The following is a 17,454-nucleotide window of genomic DNA, read 5'->3' on the forward strand; positions in this document are numbered from 1 at the left end:
ATAAGGTTCGTTTTATCAACTGTCACGAAGAAAATCATTGATTACTTTGTGTGCTTAAAATGAGATAGAACATAACATAACAAAGTGGACAGCCAACATTCACTAAATGGATGAAATCAAGGAGAACATAACCATTCCGTTCTGTTTGCTTGCCAAATTTTACATTTATTTGCTATATTTGATCACATATTAGCAGGATCTTTAAATCAGCATCGTACTTAATTACAACAGTCTTGGTTTTAACCCTCTTCTATTTTATCCCTTCATGCAGGACGTAGTTTATTTGGATATTCACCAGGCCTTCATCTTCTCTAAATTCTATCATTTACACTTGTATTTTTTGCATAATGAAACTACCTTATTGAAGTCTAACCATTGTTATTTGCCGAAAGAGACTCTTCAACTATAAAGAACCACTTTAATCCAAAATATTAAGACACGAGTCTTTTTAGTGGTTTATATTATTTTCTAAAACACCTTTCACGCAAGAGCCTTTTAGGTTTGAAGTGTGGATATTGTATAGGCCCAATTTTTTTTTTTGTTGGTTTACCTTATATTTATTTAATTCCACGAGTGGAGATGGTGAAGATCGAACTCGTGACCTTATGATCACTGAAGCTCTGATACCATATAAAGAACCACTTCAATCCAAAATTTTACGGTACTGTATGAGGGCCTTTTTAATGATTTATATTATTTTATAACATCAACTAATGATTAATTACCTACAATGTTAATTAAATACTATTATAGTGCAGCTTGTGTAATTTCATTACCATCTCTGAGGACAAAAGAGTAACTTACCAGCTTTAGATAACTATCATTCATATGTTGTAGGAGAAGTTTTCTTCTCCTACAACGAATTACAACTATGTCTTACTTGTAGGACATAGTTATAATATTAAAGTTGTTTTTTTCTTTTCGCCACGTCAGCTGACAGCATTATGAGAATAGAGAAAAAAAAGCAACTTTTAAAATTATAACTATTTCTTAGTGGCATGATATAGTTGTAATTCGTTGCAGGAACTTCTCCTACAACATATATCCCTTCATAAAAATATGGAAAAGTTAGGGATGCTCCCCAAAAACTTGAAATGGTTATTAAATATTATCTACTCCAGTGCATCAGGTTGAAAAATAAAACACATAAATGTGCAAGTACAGGGTCTTTGTATGGGTAACTTAGCCATTAGCAGGGTGACAATGGGGTGTCCCTTTCCGCTGGTTGAATATACCAGCTTTATCCACCCCATCATTTCCTACAAAATGACATCGCATCGAGCACGACCTTCTTTCCCCATTACCCTATTTAAGCTTAGCAAGGTCTCGAAGATCTGTGTTGTAAATGGATGACTTTCATCATTCACTCCAAATTTTTGATGACCTGATTCCAGCTCTACAGAGCTATACCCAATTGGCTTCTTGATTGCTTTTTCCCTGACTACTTTTCTCACTCTGGCAGCATCCTGCCATCGACCTGCATCTTCATACATCTGTGCTAGAATCACATAACGCCCAGCATTGTAAGGGTCCAAAACAAACAACTTCTCTGCAGCCAATTCAGCAAGCTCCATATTTTTGTGTATTCTACAAGCACCCAACAAGGCACCATAAACATTTTTACCTGGTTGGATAGGCATAGATTGAATAAAATCCACTGCTTTTTCCAGATCCCCAGCTCTCCCCAATAGATCCACAATGCAAGCATAATGCGCCTCGCTTTTTGCAACTCCATAAGTTTCCATGGTCTGAAAAAGGTGCCACCCTTGTGGAAGCATACCTGCATGACTGCATGCGGATAACAAACACAAAAATACAACACCATCTGGGCACGAGCCAGCCTCAACTAATTGCTGGAACATACTGAGTGCCTCTTGTGCAAGACCATGCATCCCGTAGCACCTAATTATTGCATTCCACACTATGATATTTCTATCAGAGATCTGGTCAAAGATGGCTCTAGCCATGCCTATATAGCCACAATTTGAGTATAATGATATAAGACCACTACCTACAGCAGGATCAAGCTTCATCCCTGTCTTGACAATATAAGAATGAATCCAGTATCCGGCACGAATATCTGCTACCTGAGCAAATGCAGGAAGAACTGTCACAAGGGTGGCGTTATCAGGGGCACCTATACCATCATCCATCAACATATCATAGAAGAGCAGGATAGCATCATCCACATATCCATTCATGGTATATCCCGAAATCATAGAATTCCAACTAACAATGTCTCTACAAGGAATTTCATCGAACACTTTTCTTGACACTTCAACCTCTTGACACTTTGCATAAAACGCAACAAGGGCATTCCCAACAAACAAATCCAAGTCTAATCCACACTTCGTAGCGTGCCCATGAATCACTTGACCCTTTTGAGAAGCTCTCTCAGCACCACAAGCCTTGAGCACAAAAGGGTAAGTGTAGCGATTCGGGGTCGTGCCACTCAATCGCATCTCATCGTAGACCTTCAAGGCTTCAGCGAAAGGACCCACATTGGCATAACCTTTGATGACCACGTTCCAACAAAAAACATCTCTTTCAGACAAATTGTCGAACACCTTGCGTGCATGTTCTAGGTTGGAGCCACTGAACTGCGCGTACTTATCAACTAGCTTAGCAACGATAAATGGGTCTTGTTCATGACCCCCGACAATAACCTGGGCGTGCGATTTTTTAATGCAATCGATGGTTTTGCAAAGGTGCAACAGTTCTGTGTAATAGAACGAGTCTTTGTGAGGTTTGGGTCCCAAAATTTGTTGCACTCTTCGAGATACGCCAAGCATTGAAACTCGCCTACGTAAGTACTGTTTTTTCGCATTCCCTTCACTTTGTTCTCTAAAACCCTTTTCATTTTAGTATTCAATTTTGTTCTATAGCTTTTGTAATTACTTATGTGGTGGTTATACTTACAAGCAAAGTTTATCACCTTACTACTAAATTAATAACAGTTAGGTTAATTTTAAATATAATGTCTCATAATCACTTCTTCAAATAGTAGATTGAATAAATTCAGTTTTACTTCAAAAAAATTTGCAGTTTGAAGTTAGATATCCTTTGATGTAATTAGGTGTGGTCCATATGTGACTTAGATAGTAGTATGATTGTAAAACTTCGAATCTTTCTTTATCAAATATGTCCCCACTCTTCTTAATTAATATTTCATCCAACATTAGGCCTTATAACGAAATCATTTTACTACTTGAAGAACATGTGAAGATTGCTCGAGTTGCAAAAACTTCAGCAAACAATAGAGCAATACCGAAATTAATTTTTGCTTTTATCTCGAAGTTAAATTACCAGATTTTATCGCAATATTGCGGAATGCTAATTGTTAGTCATGCCACCATAATTAATTTAAAAAAGACGGGTATACATAAATCAAATACAATCCAGCCTTGAAGGGAAAAATGTGAAATCGATGCACTCAAAATAAAGAATATAAAGATACATGATGTTGATAATAACAAACAAGCATTGAAAGAATACTTCAAGCATTACAACTTACAATAATCAAAATGAAGTCTAAAGGATCAACCAATTATGTGAAGTTCATCAAGGCAATGGACAAAGTTTAAAGAAGATCAAAACTAAGTTACAAGAGAAAAATCTAAGTCCAAAGAGTTCATAGACAAAGTTAAAGAAGATCAAGACTCAAGCTACAAAAGAAGAATCTAAGTCCAAAAAGTCCATAAGTAATATATTTTAGGACTTAGAATTAAATGTGAGGGTGATTGACAACTTATATGAAAAAGCTCAAAGGATTTTTTCAAAACACATGCATTAAATCATCATTTGATATTGAGAATCATTCCTAGCATCTCATATTCATGAAAATATGTTTACAAGTGTTTTTGAAATGATTGAAAGTGATTAAAACACACTAGAAAATAAAAATAAAAAACCATTTTCAGACGAATTTCCAAACTTTCAACAGTTTGATAATCGATTACCTGAATATGGTAATCGATTACCCACTATAGCAGAAGACAAAAATAACAGCTAGTCTTCGAAAAATGGCTAAAAATACATGTGTGTTATGCTTCTAAATATAAGGAATCATTGTTACATTGGATACACAACTATTATTGATCATCATTCTTGATTTAAAACGTATTATTTGCTCATTCTCAATCCTCTTGATCATACACACTCTTTGAGTTTCAACGGCGCTAAAAACTTGTTGCGCTCACTGCAAGTATACCAGTCGCAAAAGTAAAAAAGAAGTGAACAGAGTATCGTTTCCACGAGGATTAGGTATATCAATCACTATTCTCATTATTCCCCTTAATTTAGACGAATCGAGCTGGATTTGAGAAAGTAATATTAAAATTGATATAAGATCAATTTAGAAATAACAAAAGAAATTAAATATTGAATAATAATTAATTGCAAAGATGAACTCAGGTAAATAAAATTGGTTTTGAAAATCAATTGTAGTTAGAGTTTATTTCACCTCAGATCCTCCTTAAATGGATTAATTCAATTCATTAATATCTTATCTCAATTGATTCAAACAATCCATCATCTAAAATTCAATTGGTTGAATCCTAATTTCTTAGTTATTTAACCTTTTAACCTAATTAGAATCCTAATGCCTTCGAGAACCCTCTTAGTTTAAGCTTTAAGCGCAGTGAATTAAGAAGTTCGCAATTCCTACAAGTCTATGTCTAGATCATACAAGAATTGGTGATTTACCCCAGTCAAGACTAAAATCTCAATATGTCTATTGTGAACCCTAACCCTCTTTATTCCTATATGAGTGATCAATTCATAGAAGATTTTCAACATAAAATTCGAGATAAACACAAACAATTAGAAATAATTTATTAATGAATAAATTAACCCAAAATAAGGATTCACGTCAAATTCATATCCCTAACTACAAAAGAAAACTAGCCAGACATAATAGGCTTTAACAAAACAAAGAAGTAAAAGAAAATATATGAAGTCACGAAGATGAAGGAAGAAGTTGATTCAATGTTGCTTTAATCTCCTTCAATCTTCTCTCTCTGAAAATTCCAAATTCTCTAGCAATCTCTGTCTCCGCATTTAGTCGTCCAAGTCCTCTCAGATCTCCTTTTGATTTCCTTATTTTTGCTTTTATATATCCTTGAGTGATTTCCTTCAAATTCCAATCAAATTTTCTCAATGTTGTTCAAAAGATTAGGTTTTAAAAGTGTCACATGCATATGGCGCTAGTGGCACAATTCTGGCACTGCTAGCGCCACTAAACAGAAACTTATTTGTACTCTGGCACTGCTAGCACCACTCCCACGCTAGTGGCACGAAAGATTCGAAGTTTTGGCCCTACTAGCGCCAGTCTTGCTCTAGCAGCGTAAGGATGTAATTGGAACTGGTAGCGCCACTCTGGCGCTACTAGTGCGGTGAAAAAAAGGTAATTGTATCTTTGGCACTTCCAGCACTAACTTGGCGCTTATGGCGCGGCTAAACAGAAGCCTTCTTTCTTTTGCTCTTATTGTTTAATATCTTTTCAGTGTAGATTTTCCTACAAAACATGAGATTTTTTTTAATGAAAGCAAGTTTGAGAATGGATTAGCAATCTTTATCATAATTATATGTCTTTTTGAATCAATTTAAATCAAATACATGCTAATTTTGACCATTAAAACATAGTATGCTGGAAACATATTAGTAATCGATTACCTGAATATGGTAATCGATTACCCACTGCAGCATAAGACAAAAATAACAACTATAAACGTCTATTAATGGCTAGTCTTCAAAAAATGGCTAAAAATACATGTGTGTTATTCTTCTAAATATAAGGAATCATTATTACATTGGATACACAACTATTATTGATCATCATTCTTGATTTAAAATATATTATTTGCTCATTCTCATTCCTCTTGATCATACACACTCTTTGAGTTTTATTCTTTGTAAAAGTGTCAACACCCGTAGCTCTTCAACTTGTGTAATTTGTACTTTGAGAATACCTAGCTATTCTTAAACACTTCCATTTGAATTCTTGAATTGAGAGGGTAGTGAAACCAATTGTACTTGAGAGGTTAAAAATTCCTAAGTAAATTTTGGAGTGAAGTGTAAAGGAATCAGAGAGCCTGGAGTATTGGAAGATTGTATTGTTTGTTAAGCACCCTTAAACCTTAACTGTTAGTGGAAAAGTTGATCAAGCAACTTTAGTCTAGACGCAGGTCACAGTGGTGGTGATCAAACCAGGATACATCTAGTTTGCAATTTCTTTAATCTTCAACTCTTTACTTTTATCTATTAGTTTGTGTTCTTTTATTCATTAGCTTATATTTATCAATCATACACTAGTATCTTCACTTAGAATTTTCCTTGTTAAATCAATTGATTGCTGGAAACATATTAGTAATCGATTACCTGAATATGGTAATCGATTACCCACTGCAGCATAAGACAAAAATAATAACTATAAACGTCTATTAATGGCTAGTCTTCAAAAAATGGCTAAAAATACATGTGTGTTATTCTTCTAAATATAAGGAATCATTATTACATTGGATACACAACTATTATTGATCATCATTCTTGATTTAAAATATATTATTTGCTCATTCTCATTCCTCTTGATCATACACACTCTTTGAGTTTTATTCTTTGTAAAAGTGTCAACACCCGTAGCTCTTCAACTTGTGTAATTTGTACTTTGAGAATACCTAGCTATTCTTAAACACTTCCATTTGAATTCTTGAATTGAGAGGGTAGTGAAACCAATTGTACTTGAGAGGTTAAAAATTCCTAAGTAAATTTTGGAGTGAAGTGTAAAGGAATCAGAGAGCCTGGAGTATTGGAAGATTGTATTGTTTGTTAAGCACCCTTAAACCTTAACTGTTAGTGGAAAAGTTGATCAAGCAACTTTAGTCTAGACGCAGGTCACAGTGGTGGTGATCAAACTAGGATACATCTAGTTTGCAATTTCTTTAATCTTCAACTCTTTACTTTTATCTATTAGTTTGTGTTCTTTTATTCATTAGCTTATATTTATCAATCATACACTAGTATCTTCACTTAGAATTTTCCTTGTTAAATCAATTGATTAAAGAAATATTCTTTAAAATATCAAATGAGGTGCTTTTGTAAAAAGATTTTATAAAACATAATTCACCTCCCTTTTGAGTATTGAAGCCACTTGTCTAACAAGCAGTATCAGAACTTGAACTCTTGTGTAAAGAGCTTAACTGCTTTAAGAGAAAGGGTAGCTTCTTTGAACAAAAAAAATGCCCAGTGAGGATTCTTCAACTATTAGACCTTCATTTTTCAATGGCACCGATTATCCTTATTGAAAAAGTCGGACGAGAATCTTTCTTCTATCCAATGATTTAAGAATTTGGAATATAGTTGACACTCTACCCAAAAAGAATGCACTAAATGAAGATGTGCCTAAGGATATTGATGAGTATACGGATGAAGAAGTTAGGAAAGGAAATTGGGATGGTAAAGCTCAAAACCTAATTACAAATGCCTTAGGTCATGATGAGTATTTTTGTGTCTCCGATTGTAAGAATGCTAAGGAAATGTGGGACATTCTCCAAGTAACTCATGAAGGAACTAGTGATGTAAAATTTTCTAAAGTAAATGCACTTACTAGAGAATTTGAGTTATTTGAAATTAATGAGAATGAAAGTATTCAAAGCATACAAAAGAGATTCACACACCTTATTATGCATTTGAATGCTCTAAATAAGAACTTACTGATCTTGATTTGATTTCTAAACTGTTGAGGAGTTTGAATAGGGAATGGCAACCCAAGGTGATCACTATAATCGAATCCAAGGATTTGAAGACCATGGACATTGAAATTGTCTTTGGAAATCTTCAAGAATATGATTTGGAGCTAAATAAACACACATTGAAGGAACAAGCCAAGAAGAAAAGTAAAGGAATTGCACTAAAAGCTTCAACACCAAGTAAAGAAAAGGATGAAGAAAAAGAAAGTGAAGACTCCAAAAATGACCTTGATGAAGATGAGATGAGCCTCTTTGTGAAGAAAGTCTAGAAAAATTTTAAGAAGAAGAATTTATCAAAGAGACTCTCTCTTCCTCTAAAAAGAATATCCAAAGATGAAAGCTTCTCAACTCACCAATACTTGCTATGAATGAGGGAAAATCAGTTGAAAGTCATTCTCAAGCAAACAAAGAAGAGCACAATCTTCCAAAAGATTGGAGAATAGCAAGAGGACATCCCATTGATGCAATAATTGGTGATATTTTCAAAGGGGTAACTAATAGAAACTCAATTAGAAATATTTTCAATCATTTAGAATTTGTTTCACAAGTTGAGCCTACGACCATAAAAAAGGCAATTATTGATAAACATTGGTTCTTGGCAATGCAAGAGGAACTAAATCAATTTGAAAGAAATAAAGTTTGGAAACTTGTGTCAAGACCTAATGATTATCCAATAATTGGCACTGAATGGGTCTTTAGGAACAAGCTTGATGAAAATGAAAAATAACCAAAAATAAAGCTAGACTTATTACTAAAGGGTATAATCAAGAAGTAGTTGATCATATTCCCATTAGGTGTGATAACACAAGTTCCATTAACCTCATCAAGAATCCCATAATGCATTCAAGAACTAAACATATTGACATTAGACATAATTTCATTATAGATCATATGCAAAATGATGATTGTGTTTTGGAATTTACGAAATCATCAAAGCAATTAGCTGATATTTTTACCAATCCACTCTCAAAGGAAGTATTTTATAATTTAAGAAGAGAAATTGGCCTCATTGATCCATCATATAAGTGATTACATAATTATATCTTTAATTGGCATATTTATTCTTTTGCTTGAATACAATGTTAATTTGAATCTTTGGAGGTGTTTACATGTGTTTCAAGAAGTATCTTATATGCTTAAAATGATGGAAATCAGTTTTCCTATTGTAAGAACCTGCACCGTTAATTAAGGAAGTTAATTAATTAATTATGAGAAATTAGGAAATAATTTCATAATTGACCCTAATAATTATTATAAGGCTTTAATAATCATGGTAAGTAATTAATAATGCTGAAAGTCGTTTTTCTGACGAAAAACGCAAATACCGGTTCTGCTACTCAGTATAAATGCGTATCGGTGAAGTATCCCGGAAAATTACGAAAAGTGTGTATATGTCACTAGAATAATATATGGGACTTGTAAAATAAGTTTCAAGTTAAAATAATGAGAACTGGTGCCAGAACTGATACTGGCTATGAAAAAATGCGTACCGGAAAGGTGCTGCGAAAAATAAAAATAAAACATGATAAATCTTAGAAAAATGAGTAGGTTCTGATTCCAAAGTTTGGGATTAAATGGCTAAGCGTAGCTATTAGTGCTAATAATGTGTGATTAATTTTAAGTGACCTATAAATAAACCCTTTCACACAACCCTAGGCTGATTCTCCAGCCTTTATGCGTGAGTTTGGCTGCTGGGTGTGTCTCCATGCTGGTCATCTTCTTCCTTGGCCTTCTTGCATGAAAAACCTCTCAAGTTACCTCTTTTTCCATTGATTCTTCTTCTTTCTACATTGTAAACACTTGGTAGAGTTGTTTGGGAGGGTTGAGTCAACCTTATGCTGAGTTGGTGTCTCTGTTTTGGGAAGGTAAAGGGCTGACTTGTTGGTTGAGTGTTGTGACTACCATTTCCTTGGTTGTGGGAGCTCCAAGGAGTGACCTTTGAAGAGAAAGGACCTTGCTTTGTGGTCATTTTCGTTTCTTTAGAAGTCAGAACTTTGGGAGCTTCAAGTGAGCTCCAAGAGCATCATCTTTTTCTGTTTTGAAGCATTGGGTATGTTCTTGAACCTTTGATCATGAGTTTTGGGGTTAAAGCTTGAGTCTTGGCATGTTTAATGAGTTGTTTAAGTAACCAACTCGTATATGAACCTAGAACAAAATAAAAATGCATGCTTTAACGTTGGAATGGGTTAAAAACCCAACCTTTGGAGTGATATCTCGTGAAATGTAGAAACTGCATTCTGTCGCGAAATATCCGGATATGATATCCGGATATGGTCTTTGAGATATCCGGAATCCGGATATTGATATCCGGATATGTCCCCGATGGGTTTTCGAAGAACAGTAGCTACACTGTTCATACTGAATGATATTATGGGTTTGTGAACCCTAGTTTGATGAAGTGGGACTTCTGTAATAATTGAACTAAGTCAGAATCAAGTGATTAAGGGCTTGTGGCTTTGTGAGAAGCCTTAAGACATGAAATGTAAAGGAAAGACGTTGTCCTTGTGTCTTATACTTGTTGAGTATGTTTTGATATGATTGTTGGTCCAAAAACAGATTATGATTCTGCTGTGTTTGGGCTTTGAGATTGGTTGAACTCTTGGCTTGGATTGTTAGCTTGCAAGGTAAGCTTTTGTGTCCTTGGTTTAGCCATTGTGTGGTTCCACCATACCCCATGGGGGAATGATTTATATGCATGATGTGTTTACATGCTTTGATGATTGAAAATGCTGTTGAGCTTTATGTGCAATTGCTTATAATCTGTATGTGTTGTTCCACTTAGACGGTTAGCCTGAGTATGTGGCGTCATACAAGACAGTGACATTGTGGGTGGGTGCAAGTGGCGTCTTGCATTAGTGTGGGTAATAGACGTATTCCTGCATCTCTCTGGCCAGTAGATTAGTTATAACACACTTGACATGATTATCTGCTGCATTGCACTATTTTGGAACTTATACTGTTGAACTATTTTGGAACTTATATTGCACATATAAATGAGCTTGGGGTGGAAGATCCTTGAGGACTCCTTGTCTTACTGAGATTTCTGTTCAAAGATCTCACCCCACGTTTGGGGCGCTTATTTCAGGTTCAGGTAACCCATGGGTTGAAACCTCTAGTGGCAGGAGGCCGGAGCCTAGTTGATTGATGTTTATTTGCTTATGCTGACTATGCTTGGATGCTGGTTTATATCTGTTGATATCATGCTTATAGCTTCATTTGATGTTTTGTTGAGACTCTGTTGTTATGTCGTCTATTTGGTGAGCATGGGGTTTGTCCATGCCATATTGACTTGACCTTATGTTTTTAGTTGTGAGTTGTAATAATGTATCAGGATATTGTTCGAATTACGTGTTGTAGATCCGTGACTTATATACTCACGTATTTATCTATTGAGGTATTTCAGTTAGCTGTCTTTTGCAATTTACATACATGCGATGTTTTTATGAAAATGATTAAGTAATCAACTTGGCTAAGTATAATGACGTCATAATCGAAAAGAAAAAGAATATTCCGCATTTTTATTAAGCGTGGCTTAATACGATGACATGTTAACAAACCGGGTATACACGAGGTGTTACACCTATGATCCAATGTTATTATCCATCAAAAACAAACCAAGACTTATCTTCTTCTATCTCTCAGAACAACTCAAGATTGAGAGGTAATCGATTACCTGCATATGGTAATCGATTACTTGCATATAGTAATCAATTACCAAGTGAGGGGTACAAGAAAGAATCTTTATTATGTAAAATAATTTGATGCAAACATATTTTACGAGGGAAATTGGATGCCAAACAATTTTTCTATGCAGTAGATTTACTTAGAGTGTAACAAGAAATAATCATTATTATGTCCTTTCCAAACTCAATTGATGATATCGTAGGGTGGATTTTGTAAAAATATGAATTAGATAAAAACTCTTGTGATTAGGTTGGAATTTGATTTTATATTTGATATTCTCATGTTAAATGTTGGACTGATTTCATGCATGTTATTCCCATGTTAAACTGTATTGATTGATATTTGAATGACATTATATTTATGTTTTTGGTCTATATCATTTTTTAGGTAAGAAGTTGTTAGATGATAGTACATGGCATCTAGACAAATTGAATCATCATTAAGAATTGTTAATAGAAGAAAATGTGCAAAGTTTTATGGAGAAATGAATGGAGCAACAATAATTGCATATTTACATTACATTAAATATTTAATGAAGCAAGGTAACCGATTTAATTATTCGATGGATGGAAATGAGTTCAAGAAACATTAAACACTAATGGTGAAAGCTACACGGTGTTTAGGATGGAATCAAATGCTATATTAGAACTTGAAAACATACTGGTGAGTAAGGGTTGGTTACATCCATCAAGAGAGGATGTGCTTTCTATGTTTCTTTGGACATGTGAACACGGTGAGACAAATAGAAATGTCCAACATAAATTTGGAAAATCAAGAGAGACAGTAAGTAGAAAGTTTAATGAAGTATATAATTATAATTCACTTCAATTATTATTTATGGATAAAAATAAAGTGTTCATATAGGATATATGTGAATAGGTTAATAATGTAATTTCTTGAACTTAGTTATAATCTGTGATAATTTCCTTGGATTCTTGAATATTTTGTTGGGCAAGAGATGATCCCACTATACATTATTTATATTTCGAATTAGGATAAATTTAGACTAACATCTTTTAAAATATGTGAGATGGATTATGAGAGTGCATAAAAGCTCCAAAGCACGCACACACGATTTTGTGAAAAATTTGCGTGTCGGACACGTGATCAATATTCGAGGACATGCGGTCAATTCTCCAACACGTTTTGACACATTTTTTCGACACGCAGTCAACTTTTTCGGACACGCGGTCAACGCTCGTACACGCTCGGACACGTTTTTTTTTTTTTTAAAATAAAAATCTTAATTTTATTTTTTTAACTAAATTTAAAAGAAATAGTTTATAAATTAATTTTTTTCTGTTATGAAATTTGATATGAAAAATTAAAAAAGTATGAAAAATTATTTATATTTATATTTATGTTATGAAATTTAAATGTTTGATTGGTTATATGAATTATGGACTCTTATATGTATTAAATATAAAATATATTATATATATTAAAATTTTTATTTATTATCAAAACGTGTCCCAAAATTAACGTCTTAGCGTGTCATGTCGTGTTCCGTGTCCGTGTCTATGTCTCATACCATAAAAGTATATATATATATTTTTTTGATAACCGCATAAAAGTATATTTTAATTGCCTCTGTGGATCAATATGCTAGTTTTAATAAATAAATGAGTTATGTGCATAGAAAAAATTCCGAAAGGAGAAAGTTGTAAGGTGTACTGGCCCGTTAGTATGGGGTTATTAAAAAAATATTTTTTTATCCCTTATGTATTTTAAAAATATTTTTTATAAAAGATAAAAATTTTTAGATTTTTTTAAAATATTTAAATTTTGAAAAAAAAATATATTTAGCTTTTACTTCAATTTGTTTAAAAAATAAAATTTTTATCTTAAAGTTTTTTTTTTTTTTTTCTTTTGATCTTTTGAGAAGCAAATATCCAAACAGAAGCAAAAATAATTACCCATTCAACGCGCTTAAAAAAATAAAAAAAACACTTTTTGTGGAATAAAGATTGAAAATATGGACCTGCCGTATTGAATGAACCCAAATAAAAAACCTCTTACCCTATGAAAGCAAATCGCAGCTGAATAACCAAAGGTCAACTCATTTCGGCACCCAGTCTCCTCCAAAACCCTAATCCTTCGTTATCGAACATTGAAGATCCTTTTAGCTTCTGAAAATGGCAAGTTCTCTTTCTCAAACCTCCACGCCTTTCTCTTTTGTGAGTTCAATCTAACGCTTTATGTTTCACTTTGCAGGCCGATTCTCCTCTTCGAAGGTAGACCCTAAAATCCTCCTTGGATTCTGATAATAATCATTATAATAATTGCAATGATCTATTTCGTCTTGCGCTTATGGGTCGGTGATTGTTTAATTGTAAGATCTGGGTTTGCGGATTTTCTTTGCCATACTTAGGCAAAATGATCTGCAGTGGAGGATTTTGTGGTCGTTTTAATCATACGTTTATAGTTTTATTTAATTAGTTATTTATTTATTTATTTAAATTTGACTCTGCAATCGCTTTAGTGTGAATTATTGAGATTTGTTCAAGGAATGGGTAGTTGACTAGTCGTGTTGTTGATATGAGAAATTGAGAATTTGCCATAACATTCTTGAGACAATGTACTTAGGATATTGCTTTATGGAAGGTGGCCACACTGGATATGAGATTCTGGGTTAATGAAGTTTCTTCTTGTTTTTAATAGTTTTTCTTTTTCTCCTCACTATGGAGCTATTTTCTCTGGTCATAATGGTGTTTCAGGAATTCAAGATCCCCTTCCCCATGGAAAGCTCAGTCAAGATCGAGATCAAGGTCTAGATCTAGGTCGAGGTCGAGGTCTAAGCCAAGACAAAGGCCAATATCCCATTCAAGAAGTCGTGGCAGGTTAGTGGCAATAGTGGTTTAGATTTCAAGTCTTTTTTTTATTTCTCCCGTTCAAGCGGTGCTTCAATCTTAGTGCCTGACTTTGTGGAATGGCTGGTATTTTCTTCTTCAGATCAAGGTCAAGAAGTCCTGGAAGGTTGGTCTTTTTCGATTTTGTTTATATTCTGTCATAGTACTTTGCTTGAAAGGGTCACTTCTAGTCTCCAAGGTATTTCTGAAAGGGTTACTCTGTTTTAATGATGCACCGGTAACTTATAATCTTTTCAATTATATTGCAGGACTGAAATTTCAAATCCTGGCAATACTCTTTATGTAACTGGTCTATCTTCAAGGGTCACCGAGAGGGACCTAGAGGATCATTTCTCCAAGGAGGGAAAGGTGAGCATCATATTGGTTTTGTATTCATTTTTCACTGAATTTTTATATACTTCACACCTCCACTGAGCCCTAAATCTTGGAATTACAGCTAATGGTCGTTTTCTTTTGTAGGTTGCTTCATGTTTTCTTGTGGTGGAGCCTCGTACTCGTGTTTCTCGTGGTTTTGCTTTTGTTACAATGGATTGTGTTGAGGATGCGGACCGTTGCATCAAGTATCTCAATCAATCAGTTTTAGAGGGTCGTTACATCACTGTTGAGCGGGTATTGTGCTTTTCCATTAATAGTAGTTGATAAAACTTTTGTACTTTTCTTTCTTCTTGACTTGAAGGTTTTCTGGCATTCAGAATACATTGCATCAGCTATGTTGGCAGCAATCAAAGATGATCAGTTCATCCATGTCAACTTTAGTGTAACTGCTTGATCAATGGCAAGCTTAAACAGCTAATCAATGCGTCTGATCAACTAAACATAGCAACTATATTGCCCAACAACTTTACATCCTCAGCATTCACTTTCACCTCTCAACTAAACAACGGACATTATCAACAACTTTCTAATCAGGCTTTTATGGTGTCTCACACCTGGTATTAATCATGTGTGTGGATATAAATTTTTTTCACCTTCTCTTAGAAGCTAGGCTCTTTACCTTTAATCCTTCATGAAACTTTCTTTTAAAGGAATCTCTTAATATAATGTAGAATGTTTCTTCATAGAACTTGAAAAGGCAAGAAAGATGTCACGAGATTCAAGTTTATTTGCTATCAGGGGTATTTCAATGATTATGTCTTATATCAAGGAAACACAAGGGTTTGAGCTCCTGTATTTTATTTCAGTCACGAAGAAAACGCGCAAGAACTCCAACACCAGGACACTATCTTGGGCTGAAAAATACTAGAGACTATGGTAAGTTTGACTTGAGAAACTTCTAACTTGAATGGTGATTCTAATCTTTTTTTTTTCTTCTTAAATTCCAAAATTTATTAATTTTACTGAATTTTATCTTCCCTTGTTAAGGCTATCGTGGTGGTGACCGAGGAAGGTATCATGGTGGTTCAGGTCGTGACGATCGTAGGTCTCCAAGACGTTCACCATATCGAGGAGGCCAAGATTATTCACCACGGCACTCACCTTATGGTGGAAGATCTAGGAGGGATAGATCTAGGTCGCTTCCATATTCTCCATATGGTAGTCCAGAGAGGAAGTATGCTCGTGGACCTAGGTGATATTTTGTGTTAGCATATTTTCTATCTGTGAACAGGGGAAGCAAAATTCTATTATGGTACTGTTACTTTCGATTTATGCCTACATGTGATGTATGCTTGTATTGTAGAAGATACTGTTCGTGTGTGACTATCAGTTTGCCTTTCGGTGAAGTCACACATTAAGTTGGAGTGGACAAAGGTGTTTTAAAGTTTCAATTTGAAGCATATAAGCTTTTGTAATACGGAATGGAGCCTTTGCAACTCGAGTTTTTCGTGTCTGCATTCTATGCCCCAAATGTTTGTGCATCATTTCAACAACTATTTTCTTTCAAGCCATTATACCAGCGCATTTTTTGTTTTTTTAATGATTCAATGGTATTCTGTGTCAAACGTTAACCTTGAATGGATTATCTGCTGCTGACTCTAGTCTCATTAACATGTCATGGGTGCATCACATGTGTGCTTGATAAACTGCTTTTGTTTCAATTCATTGAATTTCATAATTAATTAAAAAACCACTTTTCCCTAATCTTTGTATGCAGTCTTACTTTCGTATAATTGTTTTCCTAAATTCGAATCCACGACCTTTCAGTCATAAAAAAAAGTTTTACTATTGTTCCAGTTCGTCTCCTCTTTTATTCTTCATCATCACCTTGTTCACACATTTGTATCAAAGTAAATTTTTTTTTTTTTCTGTACTTCGAATAAATTTTGCTTAAGTTACTTTTAGTGCAGAATAATTTAATGTTAGCACATTAGGTCCTTATTGATCGTATCTGATTCATATTATTCAAAGCTTGAACAACGGAGTAGGAAACTAAGAATTGAAAGCTTTCATGAAATTCTGTTTGAAACTATTTTTCTACATAGCGGAGCTCAATCTCCTGCTTAATGGACATACGATACAAACTGATCTCAATATGACTAGTATAGTATGGGCAAGTTCCAAGAATTAGTCTCAGAATGACAATTCCACAGTCGACCTTGTCGGGTTTTTATATCCAATCTCTAAATGCTTGCTTAGAAACCTTTACAGATAGTTTCTCATTGCTTTAACTAAATTGAGTGTCTTTTATCCTATGAAGCACCGATACTTCAAAAACTGTCGTGTCCGACACTTTTCAACACTCTCGGACATCCGACACTCCCCGACACTTCAACACGCGTTCTAGAAATTCAAAAAAAGGTTCAAAAATTAAGTTGCGTTGAGTTTTTAGTTCTAACTATTAGATTTGTTGGATTATGATTACCATTTTATTGAGTTTAATATAAATATTTGAGATATCTTATGTTTCTTTGCAAAATTTATGAATATCATAAGTCTAGATACATTTTGTTATTAAATTATTGAATATTAAATATAATATATACTACATAAATTAAAAATGCAGATAACTTATCTGCAGTAACTGCAGACATATTAATCACATATATTAAATGCAAACTATATATATATATATATATATATTACGAATATTATTTAATATCAAAATGTGTCTTAAAGTGTCAAAATCTAACATTTTGTAGAATTAACATGTTAGTATGTCGCGTCGTGTTTCATGTCAGTACAATAGTGAGTACAACCCCACCTTGTTCTAATGAAGA

The 17,454-nt window shown here is 34.0% G+C and overlaps 2 protein-coding genes across 3 annotated transcripts; one reads left to right on the top strand and one right to left on the bottom strand.

The window, feature by feature from the left end:
* Positions 1-1,134: 1,134 nt before the first annotated feature.
* Positions 1,135-2,792, bottom strand: LOC133297176 (pentatricopeptide repeat-containing protein CRR2, chloroplastic-like). Its single transcript, XM_061496269.1, has one exon. It carries the CDS (start codon positions 2,790-2,792, stop codon positions 1,260-1,262), a length of 1,533 nt encoding a protein of 510 aa, XP_061352253.1. The 3' UTR covers positions 1,135-1,259.
* Positions 2,793-13,421: 10,629 nt separating this feature from the next.
* On the top strand, positions 13,422-16,177 carry LOC133297166 (serine/arginine-rich splicing factor SR45a-like). Of its 2 annotated transcripts, none has more exons than XR_009749606.1 (8): positions 13,422-13,567; positions 13,644-13,663; positions 14,147-14,269; positions 14,382-14,405; positions 14,548-14,647; positions 14,759-14,908; positions 14,992-15,231; positions 15,481-15,551. XR_009749606.1 is itself a non-coding variant. In XM_061496255.1 (8 exons), exons 1-8 carry the CDS (start codon positions 13,565-13,567, stop codon positions 15,868-15,870), a joined length of 699 nt encoding a protein of 232 aa, XP_061352239.1. In that variant the 5' UTR covers positions 13,427-13,564; the 3' UTR covers positions 15,871-16,177. The 2 variants fall into 2 exon arrangements, 1 of the variants encoding a protein (XP_061352239.1); XM_061496255.1 differs by lacking the exon at positions 14,992-15,231 and adding an exon at positions 15,662-16,177 and having other exon boundaries at positions 13,427-13,567; positions 15,481-15,550.
* Positions 16,178-17,454: the final 1,277 nt, after the last annotated feature.

This window comes from Gastrolobium bilobum, unplaced genomic scaffold (assembly GCF_033153095.1).
Source record: "Gastrolobium bilobum isolate Gb01-03AN ecotype WA unplaced genomic scaffold, APGP_CSIRO_Gbil_v1 utg12317, whole genome shotgun sequence".
Taxonomy (NCBI): Eukaryota; Viridiplantae; Streptophyta; class Magnoliopsida; order Fabales; family Fabaceae; genus Gastrolobium; species Gastrolobium bilobum.

What these genes read in the sequence shown, in the direction of transcription:
- LOC133297176 (XM_061496269.1), bottom strand. Translation starts at nt 2,792, where the DNA reads ATGCTTGGCGTATCTCGAAGAGTGCAACAAATTTTGGGACCCAAACCT.
- LOC133297166 (XM_061496255.1), top strand. An exon ending in AGGTCAAGAAGTCCTGGAAG is followed by an intron (nt 14,406 to 14,547) that starts GTTGGTCTTTTT and finishes ATTATATTGCAG; the next exon opens with GACTGAAATTTCAAATCCTG. An exon ending in ATTTCTCCAAGGAGGGAAAG is followed by an intron (nt 14,648 to 14,758) that starts GTGAGCATCATA and finishes TTTCTTTTGTAG; the next exon opens with GTTGCTTCATGTTTTCTTGT.